Source organism: Tachypleus tridentatus, chromosome 10, assembly GCF_004210375.1.
Source record: "Tachypleus tridentatus isolate NWPU-2018 chromosome 10, ASM421037v1, whole genome shotgun sequence".
NCBI lineage: Eukaryota > Metazoa > Arthropoda > Merostomata > Xiphosura > Limulidae > Tachypleus > Tachypleus tridentatus.
The window spans coordinates 115,226,235-115,242,745 of NC_134834.1; the positions used below are offsets into that span (position 1 = coordinate 115,226,235).

Sequence of the window (16,511 nt, forward strand, 5' to 3'; positions counted from 1 at the left end):
TCAATGTGTCACGAACCAATACCAAAAGAGGTTATCCTTTTCGCCTCACTCTCATGTAATTTGTGGAAAATGTGTCGTGAATTTTATGTGTACAACAATACGTGCGATAACTCTGAGATTTCCAAACGTATCTTCTCGAAACCTGATAAGATTTAGTTAAGTATCACAACAACAAATAATGCATCATGTACGTGAACAATGTGGCTCTGAACGATCCAAATCATGGATACTCCTCGCAGTTCGCTGACGATGTGGCAATCTGGAAAAGTGCACCAACAATAACAGCCACAAATATACAACCACAATTAAATAGAATAAACGAATATTGTAAAAAATATAGAATCAAAATAAACACAACTAGTAGTGTTCACACAGTTAACTAATTACAAAAAAGCACAACCAGAGATCTGTACGAATGGAGCACTCCTTCAGACTGCTACATCTGGAAAATTCTTAGGACTAACATTCGACTCTAAATTAACATGGATAAACCACCTAACTAATATTAAAACAAAAATGTGGCGAAGAACAAACTATGCTAGGAATCTAACTGGTAAAAATAGTGGAGCAACAACAGACAATACTTTAAAAATATATAAAACATACGTTAGACCCGTAATTGACTATGCAGCCCATGCATTGATAAATGTAAGTTAAAAGACTAATACAAGCCAAACTACAAATACAATATACACTACTTACAACAACTTATAAAGTACCCAGAACTACGTCATCAGAATTCATGCTTGAATACGCACACAAAGCAACAACAGCAGATAGTCTCCTACATAGTACAATAAATTATTTTGACAAAAATTGGAGAGAAAATGAACTAGTAAGCGAACTAGACAAAAACTGCATACATGATAAGGATAGTCCTAAATACCTTTCAACAATAAATATATATATTCAAATAAAACAAAAAGGCCACCTATAAACTAAACTCCACATCAGTTTAGGGATTAACATTAGATTAACATAACGACATTGATAATTATTTGTGTGAATGTTTTATGGTTAATACCTATCTAATGATAGTGCAAATAATTATGGAACTATAAAGAGAAATGATTTATTTGCACCAAGTGTACATGTAGACAGTGCATGGACATTGCCCTGATAAGAGGCCTGAGTAAGTGCGGGTTATTCTGGCCCTCCTGTACAACGTATGAATACACTTGCCAGTTGCTAAAACAAAGGAAAAAGAGATCGACGATAGGAATGTAACCGTTAATACCCAAGTAACCATATGAGAGAGAGAGGAGGAGACACCTGACCCTCCCGTTCTAGAAAGACCAAATTATCGATAATGAAAAGTTCTTGTTGACGTATCGCCATAGGATTACTAACACTAATAACATACAGGATAATTTCATTACATTATACGAAAACATACTGCAGTTACTTAGTCCAAGACAGGTCTTGGTTCTTGAAAACACGTACTTACGAAATTTTGTAGAATGGCAAACTTCTTACATCACTGAGAAAATTAATAATGTCACCTCCACAAAATATAATAAAACTAACTTAATGTTTGGGTAGCATCAATGCATAGGTTAATATCTGGATATGTTAGAAACTGCTGCAAAGTGTTAAAACTTACAATAAGGAACAGTAACACCAGTAGTTCATGTATAAATATTTTTGAAGATTGTCGGGTTTTTAAATAAACCAGTAACATTATATAAGAAGTCTTCAATTATTAATAAAAAATGAAACTTTCTTTGTTGTATTCATATCAGAAGATTATCCTTCAGATAAATCATCATTTCTATAAGAGTAAGGTTACTTATATTAGAATATTACAAATGATTAAAACAAACCAAATGTTAACGTTTTCTTTATACTGTTTTTTCTTTCTCAATGAAGTAGTAATGAACTGAGTTTTACCATAAAGTCTGGTACATTTATACCATATGACACTTATGTCCATATTTCTAGAGCTACCATACAAAATAAAACTTACCAAGTATTCTGCACAAAATCTAGCTTCCAGTTATTCATATTACTTGTTTGATTTTAAACTTTGCACAAAGCTACACGAGAATTAACTGCGCAAGCCGGCTCTAAGTTAACAATGCAAAACTAGAGGGAAGGCAGCTAGTCATCACCATCTACCGCCAACACTTGGGCTACTCTTTTGCCAACGAATAGTGGAATTGATCGTAACATTATAATACCCTCACGGCTAAAAGAGGCGAGAATGTTTGATGTGACGGGAATTTGAACCCACGGATTAAAAATCCTAGACACAACTTGCCGTCCCTAAATTTTAAGAGATCAGATAAGATCACACGTTTTCTCTCAAGACACTTAAAAATAAAAATAATTAATTCTGAAACGACTTTTCATCAAACTGTCCCACAACCCCCGGATTATGTATTGCCCACTCAAGGTGCACAAAAGTATTATCCCCTTCGCCCTATTCTCTCTCAGCTGTAGGTATGAAACTCCAATTACTTCCTATTAACATGGCCAGGTGGTTAAGGTGCTCGACTTGTAATCCGCGGGTTCGAATCTCCGTCACACCAAACATGCTCTCCCTTTCAGCCTTGGAGGGCGTTATAAAGTGAGGGTCAATCCCACTATTCGTTGGTATAAAAGAACACCGCCCAACAGTTGGCGGTGTGTGGTGATGATTAACTGCCTTCCCTCTAGCGTTATACTGCTAAATTAGGGACGGCTAGCGCAGATAGTTCTGAAGTAGCTTTGGCGAAATTCAAACCAAATCAAACCCTCTTTGAATAAATTTACCGTTACTGATTATTTTACCTTTGTATCTAAAATATTTGAAATTATCTTTGTTGATAAGTAGGTTGTGGCTAGCTTTGATACTGAAGCTAACATTACTATGGCTAGCTTTGATACTGAAGCTAATATTATTATAGCTAACTTTGATACTGAAGCTAACATTATTAGGGCTAGCTTTGATACTGAAGCTAACATTATTAGGGCTAGCTTTGATACTAAATATTTGTATACTAACATTATAATGGATGAAACTTTAGATTTAATATTGAGCTTTCTCTTTTTCTTCTGGCACTATCTTGGTTTAACTCGAAACTTCTCACCCTTTCCCTGAAGTTAAACCATTTTCTCTTTAGTAACGTAACTTATGACTAGATATATGGAATCGTCCTGAGAATCCTGGCTTGGTCCAATGACAGCAAATAGCTTTCCACACTGTTACGAATGAACGTGGCTAGAAAACTGCCCGCATGAATTAAAATATATCCTTTACAAAAGTTTTAATGGTGAAACTTTCTTGTTCTATCGACTATCAAACCATTTCTCTAAATTTGTTTTTAACTTTAGAAACTAACATTCAAATATTAAGTTTACCTACGAACTCGAATAAAACGAATCTTTACCATTTATACATTAAAATTATCAAAGAAGGCAAATACTTTTGTGTATCTGTTTATCGCAAAAGTACCGCCCAGGTGAGTTAAGGCGTTCGACTTGTAATCCGAGGGTCACGGGTTCGAATCCCCGTCGCATCAAGCATGCTCACCCTTTCAGCCGTGGAGGCGTTATAATGTTACGGTCAATCCAACTACTCATTGGTAAAAGAGTAGCCCAAGAGCTGGCGGTGGGTGATGGTGACTAGCTGCTTTTCCTGTAGTCTTACACTGCTAAATTAGGGAGTAGCTTTGCACGAAAATAATAAAAAAAGCAAAAGCATTTTTACAGGCATTTATATTAATTTTAAGAGTTTTATCCCCAATTTCTTCAAACGAAATCTAACCATACCGCTGTTAAATATAATTTTTATCCTATGCTCGAATAGCTTTATTTTATACTGAGAAATTACATTAGTGCACAAATACCTATTAAATAAAGGCTATCCGACTGATTTCGCCCCCCGCTAGTACAGCGGTATGTCTCCGGATTTACAATGCTAAAATCAGGGGTTCGATTTCCCTCGGTGGGCTCAGCAGATAGCCCAATGTGACTTTGCTAGAAGAAAATACAAACACTTACTGTGCACACCGTTCCCAAATTTCCTCACATTATTCGTTTTTCTCTTGTGAACTCACAGTATTTACAAATTCAAAACAGTTATTCTCTTTCATAAAAATCTTCTACTATGAAATTCACTTCAGACTAATATACAGTTCAAGCCTCAGCATTGAAATCTTATTTTAATATAAAGCCCCAATATCTAAACATTTATGTTCATGGTTCTTGTATACGGGTGAAATAAAACACAACTTGAATACTAGAATCTGTACACATTTAGGAGTATTAAACCAGCCGTCCATTATTTAAACCCAGCTGCTCACTCATTCGGGTACATGTAGAAACCACAGACACAACTTTTCTTACAACGATTACAACAGGATCATTAGACCTAAAACCCTACATTAAGGAAATTCTACTGATAACTAATAACCTCACTACTCTTAGTGATCATCAAACCTTTCTAGACGTAAAGTTATTCTAAATGTAAACCGTTAAATTCAGTAATTTCAAAATATTTTTTATAATGTAGTTTTCTTCTGTTTTTACTCAATATCTAAGTAAACTAATGATTCTATAGTGTTAGTTAATACGTATCCTTGTAACACTATGTTCAAGTTTTGCCGAAGATGGCATAAGTATATTCCTAAACGTTCTAAGTGAATAAAATGTTTTGTCAACTGTTTTGATCTTTGTTATAGCCTTCATTTACCGTCAAACGTAGAGGGCTCTTTAGGGGTAATATTCAACATGGCGCAAACCGGCATCATGAAATTTAGGTTATTGAATTCTCACTTTATATTAAATTTTTCTCTTCGATATGGTAAGTTGTGTCGCTGGTTTTGGACTATTTGATAAAAATAATGTCAAAGCCAGTCTATGTAACGATGAATTACTTCTTTAGTAATAATCGCCACAGACTACAATGATTTCAGGGCTAACATACTTATAAACTCACTCGTGGACTCATTCGGCTTAGCGATTGATACAAACGCTTATTAACGCTGTTAATCAAACTCGTTAATTAATCATGGACTCACTGATTCGGATATCAATATTCTTGTGTTCTAACTGCACAAAATTTCATTACATCCTCGTCAAGACCTAAAGATGTACTTTTCCTAGCAAATCAACATCTGTATTTGACAATATTATCTTTCTTCAAACTGTAGTGGCCAATCAACCTAGTTACACGTATGGAATAAAAGAAATTACTATATTGTAATGAGTAGCAATACATACTGTAGTACTAGTAAGAATGTGGTCAGTGAACGAGACTGTAAATCTGAGACTCACTGTTACAAAATGCAAAGTTAGGCTCTTCATGTTGGTGCTGTGTTGTAAGAGTGATGATCAAATCCCAAGTTACTACTTATAGGAGAGTTGGTGACGAGTACCTTCTAATTAGTCTGCCATTTCAAAACTAGGGATAGCTAGTGCAAATAGCCCTCGAGTAGACACAAAATTCAACAGAAAAGAACAATAGTAATGCTAGTATTTCATATATAGTTTTTATGTTATAGTAATAAAACCTATTAATTGTTTTACTGACAGTATAGTTATTGAACTTTGGGTACTAGTTTTGTATCCTTACATATGTGGAATATTTCAATATTTTTCAGTGAATGTGATTGTTTTAAAGCTACTATTCTGATATAGCAGACTTTGTGTTTGTTAGAGTAAGTCGTTATACATGTCGCTAATTGATAAGACCCACTAGTCTTGACTTTGTAGTTTATCAGAATTAGATGTGAACAGTGATTTACTGAAATAACTGTTTGTGACATAAGCTAGACCTAACCTGTCACTTTAATTAAAATATGGATACATAAGTTTTGTTTTTATATATTCTGTAGCGTAACTGGTTAAATTGTATATATATGTACATATTTATCTTGTTTTAAACATAATAACATTTACCTGTATTTCTCCTTTAGGATGGAAGGACTGTTCTCGAGATATGTTTAAGAAAACCTTTTCACTTTGCCAGTTTTGTTCCACAGCAACATTGTCTCAAGAAAAACAAACTTTGTCACGCACCTATGGGCAGATAACATCAAAGACACATCCTGATATCATACAAGAAGGCCAAGTTACACCAGGTCTCACAAAAGTTGAGTTTCAAGACCGTCGTTTCAGACTTATGGAACTTATAATACAACACTTTCACAGACTGAAGAAAAATACTAAAAATCACCTCATTGTTATCCCTTCTGCTTCAAAGGTATTTATGTCTGATAAAATTCCATATCCGTTTCGACAGAATACAGAGTTTCTGTATCTCACAGGCTTTCAAGAACCTGATAGTGTTCTGTTGTTACAGAACACACCAGGTAAAGATCTGCCCGAACATATTTCGACTCTGTTTGTTCCAAGAAAAAACAACCACGTTGAAATGTGGGAAGGACCTCGTACGGGTACTGAAGGTGCAGTCGAGCTTCTGGGTGTGGACTGCGCTTACACTATGGATGAACTTGAACACTTTCTTCAAGTGTATGCTCAAAGCCACCATAATTTTGTTCTTTGGTACGATTTCCTTAATCCACCATTACCAAATGTTCATGAACTTGTACAAGGTTTTCTATCCAGTTTACATCATACAGAATTGGAATCTCCAGTTTCTTTTATTCAACAGCTTAGGTTAATGAAGTCCGAATCAGAAATCAAACTTATGCAACATTCAGCAGAAATAGCATGTGAATCATTGACAGAAGTTATGAGGTCGTCACATCCCGGAGTGAGTGAAGCTCAGTTATTTGCCAAAATGGACTTTGAGTGTAGAATACGGGGAGCAGAACGGCTAGCTTATCCACCTGTTGTGGCCGGAGGATCTCGAGCTAATGTCATCCACTATATTGCAAACAACCAAAGGATATTACCAGGAGAAATGGTACTGATGGATGCAGGTTAGAAGTTTGGTTTTGAACATTGAGTGAAGGTTTGAAGCTCGCATGGCTGTGTAATGTGTTTTGTAATAAGGTTTGAAGCTCGATGGCTGTGTAATGTGTTTTGTAATAAGGTTTGAAGCTGTATGGCTGTGTAATGTGTTTTGTAATAAGGTTTGAAGCTGCATGGCTGTGTAATGTGTTTTGTAATAAGGTTTGGCTTCGCATGGCTGTGTAATGTGTTTTGTAATAAGGTTTGAAGCTCGCATGGCTGTGTAATGTGTTTTGTAATAAGGTTTGAAGCTTGCATGGCTGTGTAATGTGTTTTGTAATAAGGTTTGAAGCTCGAATGGCTGTGTAATGTGTTTTGTAATAAGGTTTGAAGCTTGCATGGCTGTGTAATGTGTTTTGTAATAAGGTTTCACACACTGTATTTAAGATAATTAGATAAGGTCTAAATGTATAAAACATTTTGTTTGTTGTATAGTCATGATTTTAATATCATTTTCCTTGGCTTTTAAGAAAGGTTTGATTTAAATATTTATCATTGAATTCTTCATGAATATTTATAAATATACATTATCCTGGTTACAAAACCAAGCACTGAAGTAATCAAAATATGTAATACATTTATAAATAACTAAATAGCAGAATGATAATTTGAAAATAGCTGCTAAAGTCTTTTAAAACAACAGTCTGCCTACTGGAAATAAAAAATGGTACAACTGAATAGTTTTCTTTGCAATATTTTAAGTCCATTCTACATGTTAGATCTCCAGTTCTGATGTTCTGTCTTATCTGTTTCTAAAGGTTGCGAATACCACGGTTACGCTAGCGACCTGACTCGGACGTGGCCAATTAGTGGGAAGTTTACCTGTCCTCAGCGAGATCTGTACAAGCAGTTTTGATAATTCAGAAAGAGCTAATTGAGTTATGTTGTGAAATGTCTAACCTTGATCAGTTGTTTCACACCATGTGCCAACTGATGGGAACAAAACTTCAAGAACTGGGTCTTGTTTCAGGAAAACTGGGGAAAATTGAACTTGCAAAGGTGAGGAGAATATTTGTGTAGATTAAAATAAAACAATTGTGTTATTACAAAATAGTAAATAGACATCAGGGTGATGTTAAGTAGAGGTAAGGAAGGTAATAAATGTATAAAGGTGGAATGTGATAGTAAAACAAAATGTATAAAGTAAGAGATATAGCCTGGCTAATTATATTTGCTGAGGATAATATATTCTACATCATATAGCTTGAAATATCTTTCTGTGGTATCGCTGGTTAATGGTAGTGTGACCGTTAAGCACCAACAGTTTAAGTAGTGTGATAGGTGCAAGGAGTGGGTTTTATTTGTGAAATCAAGGCTGACATGCATATTTAAAGAAAGAAGAGAAGGATAACTGTGAGAGGTAGCAGCAGAAAGTTATTCTTACGTGTTTGAAGGGTACGATAGTCAGTCACTGGAATGTTTGAAGGGTACGAGAGTAAGTCACTGGAATGTTTGAAGGGTTCGAGAGTCAGTCACTGGAATGTTTGAAGGGTTCGAGAGTCAGTCACTGGAATGTTTGAAGGGTTCGAGAGTCAGTCACTGGAATGTTTGAAGGGTACGAGAATCAGTCACTGGAATGTTTGAAGGGTACGAGAGTCAGTCACTGGAATGTTTGAAGGGTTCGAGAGTCAGTCACTGGAAGCAGTAATAACAGAGCTGGTTGTGGCATGTTTAATTATAAAACCAGGCTCTGGTATAAAGAACAGATTTCAGCCATACAGGGACATAAATAATTAATATTAAAAGATGAAAGGTGTGGCTTCTGTTGAAGTTATCAATATTAAAACTAATAGCAGAGTGATGTCGAGAAAACCCACTTGTAGAGAAATATATATGCAAAAACGGCTCGTTTGGGTTGAGAAAATATTTTACATAGAAGAGCGAACAATGTTTCGACCTTCTTCGGTCATCGTCAGGTTCACAAAGAAAGAGGTAACTGACCGGAAGCTGACCACATGTTTGGAAGGTTTTGTGTAACTGAGTGTCGGAATGTAGAGGGCGGTGTTAGATGTTTGAATATATAATTTTATTTATTTTATTATATTAATATAGGTATAAAGGCATTCCTTTATATTGGGTTTAAGTTGTATAAGTAAGGCTTCTTTAATTTTGCATTTGTTTATGTTTGTTTCTTTATTTAGTATTTGAGTGTTTGCTAAGGTAATGTTGTGTTTATTTGATTTTCAGTGTTCGAAAACGTGTGAAGGTGACTTTTTGTGTTCTTTGAATCTGGTTTCCATTTTTCTACTTGTTTCTCCAGTATAGAAGTCGTGACAGTTATCACATTGTATTTTATAAATAATATTGGTGTAGTGTTTGTCAGTGTAGTTTTTACATAGTATAGACTTTAGTTTTGTGCTCTGGTTTTTGAATAAATTTGGTATTAACTGGAATGTCATATTTTGTTACTAGTTTTTGCCAAATGTTGGTTATTTGTCTGCTAATGTCAGGAATATATGGTATGCAGCAGTATATGGTTTCGTGATTTTTTGATTCCTGAGATATATTTACTTTAGTTGGTTGATTTTGTTTTCTGTCTAGGTGCGTGCGTATAATATTTTCTACGGTTTGTGGAGGAAACTTATTGATGTTGATGAAGTATTGTTTTATTTTGTCTAACTCATCGTTAATTTTATCTGGTGAGCATAGTTTTATGGCTGTGTTTATTAATAGCAATAAGATTGAATCCATCTGGGTTTCTATTAGTGGATATAAAATGGGAATTTATTACAGGTCACCAGATGGTGATGATGAAATTCAGATTTCAGGTGATTTTAAACATGTTGATTGAGAAGTGCTGGAGTCAAACCATGAGAATGAAAGGTTTTTTGGGAACTGTTTAAGATGACCTTCTTCACCAACTGGTCAAGGACCAGAAAGATTATTAGTTTATATTTGTTATTAAATTATAACATATAGAAGGTTGATGGAAAATATGAAACTAGAATTATTTGGAGATACTGGTCAAATATGGATTTGTTTTTATTCAAGATAAACACGCTCCTTACAGAGGGTAGCTGCAAGTGAAAAAAACAGGTTTGATCACACAGGATTAAAGAAAACAGTTATTAATTTGAGAAGTTAAATTAATTTAATGATAGATCAAGAAGTTGGTAAAATTGAAAACAATTACTTGAAGAAACAATTAGCTAAAAGATGTCATCAAATATATTAAGGGTAAGCAGAAACTATGAACTTTGACACTGGAATGCTAATATCTGATGATTATGGGATGAATAGTTTGTTAAATTTAAGTCTGTATTTTTTACTGATGAAGATTTAGACAATATTCCACAACCTGAACAGCTGTCTTAGTTCATTAAGAACAAATTGGGTAGTTTAAAACATGATGAAGCACTTCAGCCAGATAATATTTACCCAAGGGTTTTGAAAGAGGTTAATGATTAGATATGCAATATTATTTCTTCCAAGTTCTTGAATGGTGAGTAGGTGTCAGTTTGCAACTGTAACTTATCTTTTCAGTGGAGGTCATAAAAATTATCCATATATATCCATTACTCTCACATCAGTTGTGGGAAAAGTTGATAAAAGATGCTTTGCAAAGTTTGAAATGTTGTTGGATAGTCAACATAGTTTTACTAATAGAAAATCTAACAAATATTTTGAGATTCTTTGAAGTAGATCATGTTAGTCACTACCTAATAGTGGTGTCCCCATATAGGTAGTTGGTATCTGTGTAGTCATGTCTGGTAACTTGTTATGTTCATCACCATCTCAGAATATACATACACGTATTTAAATGTTTCAGGCAGCCTACAGTTTCTGTCCGCATCATGTTAGCCATTACCTTGGAATGGATGTACACGACACTAGAATTATTTCAAGAACAATGAAACTCAAACCTGGTATGGTTATCACTGTTGAACCAGGTAAGTAAATGGAGTGCTATAACCACATTTTCTTAGAGAATACTAGAAATAATTCATAACTGAATCATTTTTACCTAGTGTAGGTATCTTTTTCCATAGGTACGTTTCGTCTGTAGTATAAAACAATGAAGGTTCACTGCTATATTATTTCCAAAATCATAAACAGACTTCTTTGGAACATTGTTAATAACTAGTTTTTATTTGTGTATATTTTCTTTGGTTAGTTGAGACTCACATAAACTAGGTCTAACACACAGTTTTTTATCATGCACACAGTCATTTAACTAAGCCTAACTTATCTTGTTGCTTAGGTACACTTCCTATCATACATTTTACTTAAGTTGTAGTATAAAACAAGCTTTGTAATAATAAACTAGTTAACTACTAATGAAAGGTCCTAATTCATATCAAATATCACTTGTTGTAATTGTTAAATAACTTTATTAGTACTTTGTAAGTTACTTTTTTCTTTCTTACTTATTAGGAATTTATATAACACCAGAGAATCGTCAAGTGCCAGCTCAGTATCGAGGAATGGGTATCAGGATTGAAGATGACGTTTTGATTACTGATGTAGGACCTGAAGTACTGACGTCACGTTGTCCCAAGACTGTTACTGACATCGAGAGGATTTTTGGAGTTAAAAAACTCTAATGTTTATATATTGTTTATCTGAAGTTTTAGAAGAGGTTTGTAAATTTATTAATACTCAGCTTTACGTACAAAAATAAATGTCTGTACAGTGTGAAGATTTCATAGTTGTTCATTTGTAACATGTTAAAATAATATTTCAAACACTAATAAAGAATTTATTTTACAGTTTGAACACATTGAAATGTTTTAGGGGAAAGCTGAATACTGTAGTGTTTATACTGCAAGTAAATTAGTGTGTTGCTTTGGTTGAAAAATATTTTCACACAGTCTTATTATCATAAGTAACTGATTTATTTGTAGATTCCCAGCAAGTAGCTGTTCTAACTCCTGCTGTTATTATTGAGTATGTTAGTGTCAATAAACATGTATTACATTCAGTATAACTGTATTACAGCTGCAGTAAGCAGTAGTTACTAGAGGTATTGGTACTACTAATAATGAGAAACATGTACATATAAAAATGAATTTATCTGGGAGAGTTGGCTAAGAAACATTTATATGTGGTAAAATGTTCAACTAATTTAGCACATTTTTCCCATGGTAAAACTTTAGGAGAAATAGTGTTTTACTTTGTTCTCAGAAGGCTTTGTTTACGGTGTTCCTGGGAAATGTTTCAGATTTTCTTTGAATAGTAAAAGTTTTTATAAATGAGAAAAATCACGGGACATTAATAGTTTATTCAACTACATAATTACATTTACTGTGATTTGAAAAACCTTAAATAAACTTGGCTGATGGTAAGTGATTGACTAGTCTGAACAACACACTCCAGTGAAGTGATATGTGTATATTACCTATCTAGTAATATACAACAAACAGATCAAATGTTTGTTATTATGACACCCACACTCAGAATTTCAAATCATCAATAGTTCCTAAAAACAACAATCACCTCAAATATAAGTTTATAAGAATTAATTTGTTTGTAATATTCATTAAATTAAAAACATTTATCAATTAGTTGAGTGTAGGTGTTATATCTAGTTGGATAAATATGAGAAGATAATGAATGGCTTAGGTATGTGAAACAATATTTATCTTGTGTAATAAGTAGTAATTGTTAGGTTTATTAACACTCCTTTAACTAAATATATCATGATTCATATGTCTCAAGCTATATTATACTTTCATATGACAAAAGTTGTGTAATACTCTTTACTGTTGAATTCATGTAATGAGAAACGTGTGTTTTAACACTCAACCTTTATATCTATGTTTAATATCTAAAATCATTGTGCCTCAAATCATGAAAGAATAAGTTAATCAAATATAATATTTTAGTGCCACTAACTGCTCAGACAAAAACAAACAAACTAGAGACCAGAACGTAATACTAGCTTGAATTATCACAGTTAAATATTTCACAAAACACAAGCTAGAGGCCCAAATGTAATACTAGCTTGAATTATCACAGTGAAATTAACTATTTTTCAGAAAAAATGCAGCTCCACACTGCAGCCAATGGTCAGTATTTCCACCACTAGGAATGTCCAGGGATGTGACAACGATCTCTTTCTGACGTGAAGTACAGTGGAAGGGAAATAACTTCTGATTCTTTGTATGGAGGTTTTAGATCCTGTCACAAAAAAAGTTGGCTGAGTTCCTTTCAAATATTATAATAAAATTATGTGTATCATAAAGTCCATCATAAAAGTGACCAAATAAATATCCTTGAAATGTGTCAAAAGAGTAAAAAAAGAATCATTTATATTTCTTTAAAATATCATATTTAAAGAATTTAAAATTTATTTGGTTTCATTAAAAAATATGTATTCCATTTTATATGTTTAACATTAATTTCTGATTATTAATTATATTCCAAAAACATCATATATAACACTATGAGAATACATTGCCTTAACCTTTGGAATCCAAGCCATTGGACAAAGGAAAACTTAATTCCATAAGAGTGAACATTCTAACCTGTAGACTCCAGGCCCATATACAAAGAAAAATTTAATACCATGAAAATCAACTTTCTTAATTATAATCCAGACCAGAGTCATGAAGAAATTTAATACTACACGAATGAACTGTCCTAACCTTTGGAATCCAGGCCAGGGTACATGGAGAAATTTAATACTACACGAATGAACTGTCCTAACCTTTGGAATCCAGGCCAGGGTACATGGAGAAATTTAATACTACACGAATGAACTGTCCTAACCTTTGGAATCCAGGCCAGGGTACATGGAGAAATTTAATACAATATGAATGAACTGTCCTAACCTTTGGAATCCAGGCCAGGGTACATGGAGAAATTTAATACTACACCTAATGAACTGTCCTAACCTTTGGAATCCAGGCCAGGGTACATGGAGAAATTTAATACAATATGAATGAACTGTCCCTAACCTTTGGAATCCAGGCCAGGGTACATGGAGAAATTTAATACTATACGAATGAACTGTCCTAACTTTTGGAATCCAGACCAGAGTCATGAAGAAATTTAATACTACACGAATGAACTGTCGTAACCTTTGGAATCCAGGCCAGGGTACATGGAGAAATTTAATACTACACGAATGAACTGTCCTAACCTTTGGAATCCAGGCCAGGGTACATGGAGAAATTTTACTATATGAATGAACTGTCCTAACCTTTGGAATCAGGCCAGGGTACATGGAGAAATTTAATACTATCTACAATGAACTGTCCTAACCTTTGGAATCCAGGCCAGGGTACATGGAGAAATTTAATACTATATGAATGAACTGTCCTAACCTTTGGAATCCAGGCCAGGGTACATGGAGAAATTTAATACTACACGAATGAACTGTCCTAACCTTTGGAATCCAGGCCAGGGTACATGGAGAAATTTAATACTACATGAATGAACTGTCCTAACCTTTGGAAATCCAGGCCAGGGTACATGGAGAAATTTAATACTATATGAATGAACTGTCCTAACCTTTGGAATCCAGGCCAGGGTACATGGAGAAATTTAATACTATATGAATGAACTGTCCTAACCTTTGGATCCAGGCCAGGGTACATGGAGAAATTTAATACTATACGAATGAACTGTCCTAACCTTTGGAATCCAGACCAGAGTCATGAAGAAATTTAATACTACACGAATGAACTGTCCTAACCTTTGGAATCCAGGCCAGGGTACATGGAGAAATTTAATACTACACGAATGAACTGTCCTAACCTTTGGAATCCAGGCCAGGGTACATGGAGAAATTTAATACTATATGAATGAACTGTCCTAACCTTTGGAATCCAGGCCAGGTACATGGAGAAATTTAATACTATACGAATGAACTGTCCTAACCTTTGGAATCCAGGCCAGGGTACATGGAGAAATTTAATACTATACGAATGAACTGTCCTAACCTTTGGAATCCAGGCCAGGGTACATGGAGAAATTTAATACTACACGAATGAACTGTCCTAACCTTTGGAATCCAGGCCAGGGTACATGGAGAAATTTAATACTATATGAATGAACTGTCCTAACCTTTGGAATCCAGGCCAGGGTACATGGAGAAATTTAATACTATATGAATGAACTGTCCTAACCTTTGGAATCCAGGCCAGGGTACATGGAGAAATTTAATACTATATGAATGAACTGTCCTAACCTTTGGATCCAGGCCAGGGTACATGGAGAAATTTAATACTATACGAATGAACTGTCCTAACCTTTGGATCCAGGCCAGGGTACATGGAGAAATTTAATACTACACGAATGAACTGTCCTAACCTTTGGAATCCAGGCCAGGGTACATGGAGAAATTTAATACTATATGAATGTACTGTCCTAACCTTGGAATCCAGGCCAGGGTACATGGAGAAATTTAATACTACTGAATGAACTGTCCTAACCTTTGGAATCCAGGCCAGGGTACATGGAGAAATTTAATACTACTTGAATGAACTGTCCTAACCTTTGGAATCCAGGCCAGGGTACATGGAGAAATTTAATACTATACTGAATGAACTGTCCTAACCTTTGGATCCAGGCCAGGGTACATGGAGAAATTTAACTACTACAGAATGAACTGTCCTAACCTTTGGAATCCAGGCCAGGGTACATGGAGAAATTTAATACTATATGAATGTACTGTGTCCTAACCTTTGGAATCCAGGCCAGGGTACATGGAGAAATAGTAATACTACAATGAATGAACTGTCCTAACCTTTGGAATCCAGGCCAGGGGTACATGGAGAATTTAATACTACACTAATGAACTGTCCTAACCTTAGGAATCCAGGCCAGGGTACATGGAGAGAAATTTATATATATGAATGAACTGTCCTAACCTTTGGATCCAGGCCAGGGTACATGGAGAAATTGTAATACTATCACAGATGAACTGTCCTAACCTTTGGAATCCAGGCCAGGGTACATGGAGAAATTTAATACTATCAGAATGAACTGTCCTAACCTTTGGAATCCAGGCCAGGGTACATGGAGAAACTGAATATGTACTTTGGGAATCAAGACACAATCAATAAGATGGTCTCCATCAAAAGATGCAGCCCTCCAGCTGTATCTCACTGATTTTCACCACAAGTTTGGCTCCTGATATTCCACTTTTCCATGTGGTTACAAGTTTCAAGTTGTCCATTGGCTGTTGTAGTATTCTAAAAATGTTATGAAGATTTAGTATTCTAAAGATGGTATTATGATGAAGATTTAGTATTCTAAAGATGGTATTATGATGAAGATTTAGTATTCTAAAGATGGTATCACAAAGATTAGTATTCTAAAGACGGTATCAAGAAGCTTTAGTATTCTAAAGATGGTATCAAGAAGAAGATTTAGTATTCTAAAGATGTTATTAAGAAGATTTAGTATTCTAAAGATGGTGTCAAGAAGATTTAGTATTTTAAAGATGGTATCAAGAAGAAGATTTAGTATTCTAAAGATGTTATCAAAAAGATTTAGTATTCTAAAGATGTTATCAAGAAGATTTAGTATTCTAAAGATGGTATCACAAAGATTAGTATTGTAAAGACGGTATCAAGAAGATTTAGTATTCTAAAGATGGTATCAAGAAGATTTAGTATTCTAAAGATGGTATCAAGAAGATTTAGTATTCTAAAGATGGTATC

At 34.4% G+C, this 16,511-nt stretch overlaps 1 protein-coding gene and 1 long non-coding RNA gene across 2 annotated transcripts; one reads left to right on the forward strand and one right to left on the reverse strand.

Annotated features, from left to right (window-relative positions):
• Positions 1 to 4,676: 4,676 nt before the first annotated feature.
• LOC143230122 (xaa-Pro aminopeptidase 3-like) lies at positions 4,677 to 11,535 on the forward strand. The gene is given in 6 exon segments (XM_076463177.1): positions 4,677 to 4,786; positions 5,901 to 6,869; positions 7,659 to 7,742; positions 7,745 to 7,899; positions 10,670 to 10,790; positions 11,275 to 11,535. Coding segments are annotated over 6 exon segments (1,572 nt in total). The 5' UTR covers positions 4,677 to 4,713; the 3' UTR covers positions 11,445 to 11,535.
• Positions 11,536 to 12,101: 566 nt separating this feature from the next.
• On the reverse strand, positions 12,102 to 15,887 carry LOC143230123 (uncharacterized). Its single transcript, XR_013016248.1, has 2 exons — positions 15,842 to 15,887; positions 12,102 to 13,020 (listed from the first exon to the last, which is right to left on the reverse strand). It is a non-coding gene; the product is annotated as an uncharacterized LOC143230123 (long non-coding RNA).
• Between the last annotated feature and the right edge of the window lie 624 nt (positions 15,888 to 16,511).